Here is a 9,831-nt window from a genome sequence, read left to right as displayed (position 1 = left end):
CCAACCTATAAAAGCAGAGGACTGGAGCTCACTGATAAATTTTAGGTTTATTGTGTCAACTTCATGTAGACTGGTTTCAACACCATTTTCTTAAGACCTCTAAAAGGTCATGTCGTTTGTACGTAAAACAAGCGAATGTCTTAAAAAATCATAGTAATTTAAGTAAAAGCCAAAAATATGTTTTCCTACTTTTTATACCATTATCCCATCCACTAGATGTCGCCCTAATCTCAGTGCCTGCGTAATTTGAATAGGTCTTGTCAGTTTTTGAGAGAAATCATTACTAGATTGCCCCCTTCTGGATGGGAGATCAAGTGAAATAAGAGTACTTCGTGTAATATTTATTGTTTTCCCTTAAAAAACTGTCTTGTTTAATACATTTCTGACCGCAGAAGCATGTAAAGACACAAACACCCACTGTTTCACTATTTTAAAAATACTTGATTTGAAATTTCAAACTTATGCAGGAATAGATAAATATCTCCACCAAAGTTATTCCTACCTCTGGCAGATTCAAATTCAAAATATTCATTTAAACTGACTTGACAAATTTATAAGAAGGGTAGAAAAAAGTTTTGACATGCAGCTTTTTCAGAATAGAAATGTAAACAACTTTTATTTATTTACTCTTCTTAAATCAAGTGCCAGTAGGTGTGACAGATGTATATTTATCCAGTTTTTGACAGCTGTATAATGATTTAAATATGTTAATCTTTTGGGAAAATCTCCCGAGATTACTATTTGTTGCAACATAGTACAAAAAATAGTAAGTGCATAATGAATCTACAAATAACTTGCTAATTATAAACATCACCAGTCAAACATCATCCACAGTAACCCATTTGAATTAATTCTTAAATTAAACTAGATACAAAAAAAGTCCTTTTTGAAATCAAAGTGGCATTTTAATGGTAACAACTGAATTGCTGGCAGTTAAAAGTAGATCTGTGCCATAATTATAACAGAAAGGCTTAAAATCCCTGAATATACAGACACCTCTGCACATTGCAATATTTCAATACTTTGACAAAATAACAGCTCACGCTTGTAAAATATAAAAAAATAAAAAAAATATTTACCCCTCTACCTTGTCTACACCATCATGTAAAAGAGCCTTTAATAACGCTTTACATGGTGGGTATACCAGACAGTTTTGATACAAAATGTCATTAAAGATAATCTGTTTTGAACTGTAGAACGTACATTGTAGACGTACATCAGTCATACATGGAATTTACTGTGAAAAACATAGTAACAATAAAAACAATAACTGGACACCTGATAGTTTAAAGACTGTTCTAATGCAAAATACTTGTGGCAAGCTCTAGAATATCTAATCCATCAATGTGATTGTGAAGCTTGGTCCACTGTGTCAGGGTTTTCTCTGTCATCGGCAGCATAATCGATGAAAGTATTTTCAGTAGTTCTGCGACTGACGGGGCTGATGCTGTGATTGGCAAAAGACTCATTGTCGCTTTCAATTGTGATGACATTCGGTGAGGACTTCGCTTTGCGCTCGGAACTCTTGCTTTTTTTACTTTTCTTCCTGTGCTTCTTCTTCTTCTTCTTCTGGTGGTGCTTGTGTCGCTCATCGATGACCTCCGTGCTCCCACTTCTGCTTCTCTTCCTTGACCTCTCTTTGGATCTTTTATGGCGCTTCTCTTTGCTTTTCTTCTTGTGCTTTGTCAACGACATGGAGTCACTTTGGCCACTTTGGGTGTCCTTGGATGGTTCTGCCAAATGTTTAGCTTTATATTTCCTTTTGCCGCCAGGCTTGTCATGATGAGATTTCCTTTCCGGCGAAGAGGAGCAGTTGCTGGAAAACGCTCTGGATCGAGACCGCCTCCTGTCTCGTCGGTGAGGTGAGTCCCAGCTGCGGCTCCTGGATTTAGAGCGCGAGTACTTGTGGCTGCTGTAATAGTAGGACCGTCTCTGTGTATAGCGAGTTACGCTTCCATTCCTCTCTCGTCTGTATTGAGTGTATGACTGGTAGCTGTGGTCGCTGTCCCTCCTTGCATGCATTCCATCACTTTTTGAGAAGTTTCCACGACGAGCGTGAGAACTGAAAGTGCTTTGAGAAATTACTGGACTTTTGCTAGAGTACTTGCGCCCTCTGCTCTTTGAGTGTCTCTTCTTTCTCTTGTGGTCTCTCTCCTTTGATTTATGTCTCTCAATAGATCTTTCCCTACTGTCAAACCTTTTATCTGTTCTTCTACCAGTTGAAGTATTGCATGGGTTTGAGCTGATTCTTTCTTTAGAGGAGGACTGATGACGATGGTCCGTTTGGCCATTTTTAGTCTCTCCAGCCTTACTGGAATCACTACTGTGTGAATTTGCAGGGCTACAGCTGGTGAAACGGATGTGTTGCGACTGAAGAGGAGCCTCTTGGTTCTCCTCAACAGAAGAGCTATCAGAAGAGTCAGAAGACAGATGAACCAGCTCTGGAGTCCTTTCTGTTGTAGGCTTAACATATCCCACAATAAAACAGTCATCACCGTCAGAAGATGCACAGTCTTCATTGGTGCCGTCAGCATGAGCAACATCTGTTTGGCTATAAGATCTAATTTGTGGTGGAGAAGCACCAAACATTTGCTGTTCATCTTCTGAGCTGCTTTCTGAATCCAAGTCCAGGACTGTCTGAAGGTCTTGCCTGCTGGGCTCTGCTGTTGTTGAATACGAAGGCCCTGGAGTCTCATCGTCCCACAAAGACTGACTCAGAGTGGATGCTGAGTTCCCAGGAGGTTCCATCTCTGCAGAGGTTTCCTCATCCTCTGAAATGGCGATGACAGAAGAGTTGGAGCTGCTGTGCTCATTGGAAGAGGGTGCAGGGCAATCATAAACGGCGTGTTGGTCGTAGGCCTCCATATTGAAGGGGGACTTTGCAAAATTGATGAACTCGTGCATAAAGTGCTCTGTCCGACCCTGCAGGAAAGGTCTGAGCTCTTCCTGGATGGCCCCGTCCTCCATATCGTAGCGTGTAATGCGTGACATGATGATATGCTGAACTATGTTGACCAAAGAGCCGTGGGCCCCGTACAGCACCATCAGTTCTCTTTTTAGCCACGGGACGAGTCTGTGTAGGCAGGCAGGATTTCTTCTATAAAATTCAGCGGCTGTGTCTCTGGAGCGCCCGCTGTCTCTCACATTCCTCACCCTCACCCCCCTTCTGTACAGCTCCCTTCTGAAGTTGATCATCTCCTGCTCCCTGACATTGTTCACGGCCCTGCCCTCACTTGCAGCTCTCCTCTTAGCCGCCAGCCTCATCATCATGCGGTGAATGTATCGATCCCGTCTCTGCTGGGGTAAATTTGAGGAAGCTTCAAACATTACGCCGTTATCCGGAGGCGGAGAGGTTCTTCTCATCTGTCGATGAACTCCAGTGAGAGTCGTTCGGTATCGAAACCGAACTCCTTCGAAATAACCAAATGAGGAATTTTCCACCTGCTGTTTCAGTTCATATTTTTGAAAGTCCTCATCTGATTTTATGCTGTGATAGATTGAACTAAATGGCTGTTTGCACAGTGGGCACTCGGGTTTGTTCTTCGACCACTCCAGAATACAGCGGAAGCAGAATTTATGGAGGCAGCGGTCCAAGTAGGACATATTATGAAATACGTCCAAACAGATGGGGCACTTGGAGTCTGGAGACACCTCTCCAGACATCGCCTTAGAGGTTTTACGTCTCCCACTCTTTGGGCTGTGCTGCAGGGCAACCTTGATTGCAGACATGATCTGATGAGGAAAAAGGAAAGTTAACCATTTTGAAAAATTAATAAATTAAAAATAAAAACTGTCATGAAACAATTTCACAAAATCACTACAGCCCTATTTTACTTTTAAAGTTTTTTGAAGATTTGAATGACAAAATGAAGACAACTTAGTTGGTGTTTCTCAGAGACTTTTTACTTTAACATCTTAATGGCCTTTGAACAAACATTCAAAACTATTTTTAGCAGCAGAGAGCGAATGAGAGGATGATCAATTTCAGTACAGTATTTCACATACAAGCAGTTACATTTACATTAGCATGATATTGTGTTGCCATAACAAAAAATCTTAAATTTGATGTTTTATTCTAGTATGCTTCATTTACTACTACTTCCTTTTGTTGAATGTTTTGATGCCAAATCGGGCATCTTAGAAGAGGTGAAAAGTAATGATCCATTCTCCAACTAACATATTGCTGGTTGGAGAAACGTCCGGTAGGTAGATAGTGTTTTTGGAGCCTCATCACCAACACCCAACCATATACTTAGAGTAGATTTTTTAAAGTTACTTTACATGCATTGTCTGACGATCAACAACAGAATGACAATAATGTTATGGTGCATGGAATATTCCCTGAATATGAAACATTCCAATTAAGATATTCTCTGTTTATAAAAGGTTATTTTTCTTTATTTTGACACCTAATAATACAAATAAAGTTGCAGTTCTCTGATTTTATATATTTATTTAAATAGTGGGCATTTATGAAAAAGAGAACATTCTTTTTTTTAAGAGGGTCGTGTAGCTTTAGAGACTAAAACTTTAGGAAATCGGCCAACATCCTTTAAAATATCCACAATAAATTGCGAATATCAAAACTTTTTAAAGCTGTAGCAAGCCCTTCAAATGTGGAATACTGTAGATATATTTTGATCTAAAGCATTGGGTTCACACACGATCAAGTGCCGTATTATAGTGTTTACATGAAATCCTAAATAATGATACTGCACTGTTAAAGAAAGACGTATGTCACTGGAACTGGATTTATAAGAGAGAAGAAAAAAAACTAACTAACTGAAAACTTTAGTAGCTCAAAATTAAGTTATTCCGTTTAATACCTAAACAATTTTAAAACCACTTTACCTTAACAAGGTGTGGTAAGGACTACAATCATGATTCATTCGAAGTGTAAGAAACCATAAAGAATTACGGGCACTAAAATTGCTAACCCCGGAGCAAGTGTGTACTCTTCTCTTGAAAACACATTTATATTACTGGTGGGGGAAACTGTTATTTATGGATCACCTCGGTTAAAGTTAGCAGACTAGCTAAATCTAGCTACGAAGGCTAGCAGCACTACAGCTGGTTAGTTAGTGGGCTTTAGGAAAAGTTGTTTAGCATGTACCTATTACTTTATTGAACACGTATATGGTAAAAAACCAACTATACCTTCTCTCCTTGAAGAAACCCGCTCATTCAAAGACAAATTTATCGTTAAACATTTCCTTCCTCACATTTCATAAGGCAGGCTTGACAACGGGAAGACCTGTGCACAACTTCCGCCTTTCAAAATAAAACATAGTCCGTTCGCAATGTTTTTTTTAAGTTTTGTTAAGCAGAGCATAGAATTTTGAATATAGCCTTTTTTTCAAAACCATAGATCTATTTGTGGACACTTAAACTATTTTTTTTACTTACACAGAAATGAATGTCTATAACCAAAACAACACTAAACCTACAGTCAGTGGTGGGAAGTAACGAAGTACAAGTACTTCGTTACTGTACTTAAGTACAATTTCCGTGTATCTGTACTTTACTTAAGTAGATTTAATAATGGATACTTTCTACTTTTACTCCACTACATTTAACAGTAAGTATCTGTACTTTCTACTTCACTACATTTCTATACAGCGTTTCGTTACTCGTTACATCCAAGACGCATTTCGGTTTTTTGATTTGTTCGTTAGTTTGAAAGTATCCAATGGCGAGAGCAGAATCAGTCCGCTGAACCAATCCGAAGCGGGAAATAACCATTAGGCCCTCCCTCAAGAAGAGCAGCACAGTACGCAGGACCTGCAGAATCATTAACTCCCAGAATGGAGTCCAAGGATAGTCATCCTCCAGAAGACCTGCCCCACCCATGGCCTTATTTAAAAGATTTCTTTGAAATAACTGGGTCAAAAACGCTTCCTGGAGATTCCAATGCCGCTTTTGCCTTCCCGAAGCACGAAATTCTATCTTTCAAAAATTCACCATCAAATTTGAAAAACATATTGAGGTAAGTTAAGTTGCTAAACGCTATCGATGTTAAATTAATTTGTGTTAGTGAAGTTTTATGTAATCTTAGCAAGCTTTTTGTTGAACTCGACTGCAGTAAATAAATACGATTACTGTATATTGTTATAAGCTAGCATGAACTTGCAAGTAACAGTGATTACTGCGGTCGTGATCACGTCTCCCGCCATGAATGTTACATATTGACGCTAAACTCCTTCACGTCCTGGTTATTAAATAAATGTTAGCGCCATTAAAATAATCTCCATGTAACAGTTACAGTCATATTCAATAAATTAGAATATGGGTTCCAATGAGACGCAATTGTCACAAGTCCGGCGATATTGGCGGACATTCCCGCCCACAGAGTCAGCCGTAGCCCCCCTACCTGGAAGGTGTTTATTGTTTTTACCTTAGAATGGCCAACTCTCCGTTATTGCTATATCAATTTGATACAGTAGAGGCTTCCGCACTTCCCATATCTGTGCTTTTTGTCACTATTTTCAGGAGTTGAAACTGTTTAAGCCGTTGTTAACATGTCGTAACCTGCTTTTCCAAGCCGCCTCTAAATGGCAGCAAAACGCAAAGAACTTAGCACATTCAGAGGGATCAGTTTAAGATCACTGCTTTAAAGAGCCCATCCTTTCAGGATTTTTTGTTTGATAGTGTTGTGTGTTAACAGTTGATGTTTTTTATTATTCTTATCTAATTTGTATAAATTAGGATTAAGATTTATAAAGAGCATATGTTTATTTTCAGAGAAAGCATGGCAGTCATCTCCAGCAATACCTTGCAATGACTGCAGTGGTCGTCAAAAGGAAAGGATCTGACTCCAATGAAGGTGCTTCAACCAGCAAGCAGAGAAAACTTGAGGAAAGCACTAAAGTTTCTCAGAAGAGTGTTGACCATGCAGTGATAAACTTCATTGTCCAGGGTTTGCACCCTTTTGGAATAGTAGAACAGGCAGGATTTCGAAGCCTGGTGCAGCAGCTTCAGCCTAATTCTACTGTGATATCTCGTTCAACAGTTCGAACCATGATTGAAAAAAATACAGCAGAAATGAAGGCAAATGTGAGAAAAGCAATGCAAAATATCAAATACATTGCTACAACAACGGATTCCTGGACTTCACACCGGCAGAGCTTTGTTGGAGTGACTGCTCACTGGATAGATCCTGAAAGTCTTGAGAGATCATCGGTAGCTCTTGCTTGCAGGCGACTTAAAGGTCCCCACACATTTGACGCATTGGCTGGTCTCCTCAACGATATTCATACTGAGTTCAACATCCGGGAGAAAATTGTGAGAACCACCACTGACAATGGCTCCAATTTTGTTAAGGCCTTTAGGGTTTATGGCCCTGATGAAAACAACAGTCTGGACACATCTAGTTTAGGAAGTTTAGCTGAAGGGCACCAAGTAGTGGAAGCAAATGAAAATGAGGAAGACGATGCTCTGGGAGTGGAGGTAGAGGCTGTTGAGATTGGATCTCTCTTGGATGAAGAAGATGATAGTTCAGAATATCAGCTACCGAAGCATCATCGCTGTGCCTGTCATGTGCTTAATCTGATCTCAACAGTGGATGCCACCAAAGCAAACTCAAATGAGACTTACAAAAAGCTTTCACGTGCATCATTTGCCAAGTGTGGGGGTCTGTGGAACAAGAGTGCTCGATCTACAATAGCTGCTGAGGTAATTGAAAGAGAGTGTAAGCTCCAACTCATCCGCCCCAATGACACCAGGTGGAACTCCCTGTTTCTGGCAGTGGAACGTATACTGAGGATCATCAAAGACAATGGAGAAGGGGCCATCAGAGCAGTTTGCATTGCACTTAAAGTTCCCATGTAAGTGACACTTAATAGCACTTTTTTGTCAGTGAGTCTGAAATAAGTATTACTGATAGTAGTACTGCTGAAAATTTACCCTACACAAACTATTTGGGAATAAAATCAAATTACAGAAACATTCTGATGGCAATATAACTTTTTAAGATTTATGCAAATGTTTTTGTTTTTTATCAGGCACAATTGCTAGTGAATTGTAAAAAGACATGTTATTAGTATATATAACTTATGAAATAGTTAATACTAACATGTAATATAAATATACATTAAATTGTATAAATGTTTGTTTAACAGGTTAAATCCTGCTGAGCTTGCTTTCCTGACTGAATATGTTTCAACCATGAGACCAGTCGTCAAGGCCCTCAACATAATGCAGGCAGAAGCAGACGTCCATATGGGATGGCTGGTGCCCACCATAAGCCTTCTGAGTGTGAAACTTGACCGCCTACGGATCTCTGCTAAGTTCTGCCAGCCACTGATTGATGCACTTCAAGGAGGAATACAGCAGCGCTTTGGACCCATGCTTGCTGACCCTGAACTCATTGCAGCAGCGATTCTTCTTCCAAAGTTCCGAACATCCTGGACAAGCAATGATGACATGCTGAAAATGGGTAAATCATATAAATTGTTCCTCAATGGCCATTAAAATTTTTTTTTTAAATACTCTATTGTTGTCAAATTCAAAGAACAGTTCCTGGTCATCAGAAAATATTACCTATAAATCAAAAATTTTATACATTACATAGTGTATAGTAGTTTATGATTTGAATAAATTATATCCAGTCTTCACCTTCCTTATTTGTTCCTCTCATACCACCGAGGAGCAAAATTGTAGGTGCTACCCATTATGGTCATATATATGTAGTTGTTAAGACCTACTTTGTGGTTTTAAAAGTATATTGGTGACATTTATGTGTCATTTATAAAATTTTGATGAATTATGTTTCCTATGTGGTATTAATTTTGATTGTTCTGTATAGGACTGGACTACATCAAGACAAACCTGGATCAAGAGCCAGTGCAACTCGTTCGGAACAACTCAAGCTCATCAGATGAGGAGGACTACTTCAGAGTCATTAAGAGCAACATTCAAGAGACTACCAGACAGCTAGATGCATATTTGGCCAGCACAAGTGATACCATGGATATTCTCAAGTCAGTTCCGGCAGTGTTTAATTTGTCTTTAAAAGTAAACACACCTTTGCCCGCCTCAGCAGCCTGCGAAAGACTCTTCAGTATAGCAGGACAAATTTTCTCGCCCAAAAGAGCCAGGCTGGACTCTAAAAACTTTGAGAACCAACTTCTGCTTAAGCTGAACAAGAAATTCTTGCCGTGATGTTAAAATGAGAAGTTAATGTGGTGCTATGATTAGAGTAGGCTGACTGAAGCTGACCCCCACACTTTCTTCAAATCAATGTCAAATGTTTTGTGCAGCAAAATTTGAGTTTCTCCTGTTTTATCTTTGAAAATATCAATGGACGTTTAAAGGTAATTTTGACTTTGTAAATGGGGTGGGGGACTGGTTGACCTTTGGACCTTTAGACGCTCATTAATATCTTCAAAGGTAAGCAATACAAACAAAAAAAAATTCTGCATAAACAGCACAAATGTTTGACACCAATTGTCTGATTTGAAGAATGTGGGGGGACCAATTTCATTCAGATCAGGCGCACCCATTTACAGAGGCTACAGAACTTTATGTGGCTGTTCCAAGTTGGACTCCTCTTCCTTGATTGAATGTCCTCAGCCCCTTTCTGTTAAGAGTTCTCTCAAAATAGCTGGCAAAAAAGTTAAGTTCATGTTTTGTTAGGACGAAAGACTAGATGTTTCCAAATCGCTTGATGTTTGTTAGGTCAGTTTAAAGTCCCTTTTTTCAGGGAAACAATTTTCTTTTGAACGTGTTTATTTTGAATTAAATAAAACATTTCAAAGGTATAATAATTTCTCTCATTTTGCCTAATTACATGTAACCCTGCAGGTCATCTCTGGAATTCTGATGCATAGAATA

General features: G+C 39.2%; 2 protein-coding genes across 2 annotated transcripts; one reads left to right on the top strand and one right to left on the bottom strand.

The window, feature by feature from the left end:
• Positions 1-395: 395 nt before the first annotated feature.
• On the bottom strand, positions 396-5,351 carry toporsa (topoisomerase I binding, arginine/serine-rich a). The gene is made up of 2 exons (XM_044114082.1): positions 5,158-5,351; positions 396-3,732 (listed from the first exon to the last, which is right to left on the bottom strand). Exons 1-2 carry the CDS (start codon positions 5,182-5,184, stop codon positions 1,342-1,344), a joined length of 2,418 nt encoding a protein of 805 aa, XP_043970017.1. The 5' UTR covers positions 5,185-5,351; the 3' UTR covers positions 396-1,341.
• Positions 5,352-6,766: 1,415 nt separating this feature from the next.
• LOC122829491 lies at positions 6,767-9,792 on the top strand. The gene is made up of 3 exons (XM_044114083.1): positions 6,767-7,823; positions 8,118-8,434; positions 8,804-9,792. Exons 1-3 carry the CDS (start codon positions 6,778-6,780, stop codon positions 9,157-9,159), a joined length of 1,719 nt encoding a protein of 572 aa, XP_043970018.1. The 5' UTR covers positions 6,767-6,777; the 3' UTR covers positions 9,160-9,792.
• Positions 9,793-9,831: the final 39 nt, after the last annotated feature.

Source organism: Gambusia affinis, linkage group LG04 (assembly GCF_019740435.1).
Source record: "Gambusia affinis linkage group LG04, SWU_Gaff_1.0, whole genome shotgun sequence".
Classification (NCBI taxonomy): Eukaryota; Metazoa; Chordata; class Actinopteri; order Cyprinodontiformes; family Poeciliidae; genus Gambusia; species Gambusia affinis.
This window is presented reverse-complemented; position numbering and strand designations above follow the sequence as displayed.

Excerpts from the sequence above, each read along its gene's own strand:
- toporsa (XM_044114082.1), bottom strand. The coding sequence starts at position 5,184 with ATGAGCGGGTTTCTTCAAGGAGAGAAG. Across the intron at positions 3,733-5,157 it reads GGTTTCTTCAAGGAGAGAAG|ATCATGTCTGCAATCAAGGT; the intron begins GTATAGTTGGTT and ends TTTCCTCATCAG.
- LOC122829491 (XM_044114083.1), top strand. The coding sequence starts at position 6,778 with ATGACTGCAGTGGTCGTCAAAAGGAAAGGATCTGACTCCAATGAAGGT. Across the intron at positions 7,824-8,117 it reads ATTGCACTTAAAGTTCCCAT|GTTAAATCCTGCTGAGCTTG; the intron begins GTAAGTGACACT and ends TTTGTTTAACAG. Across the intron at positions 8,435-8,803 it reads TGATGACATGCTGAAAATGG|GACTGGACTACATCAAGACA; the intron begins GTAAATCATATA and ends TGTTCTGTATAG.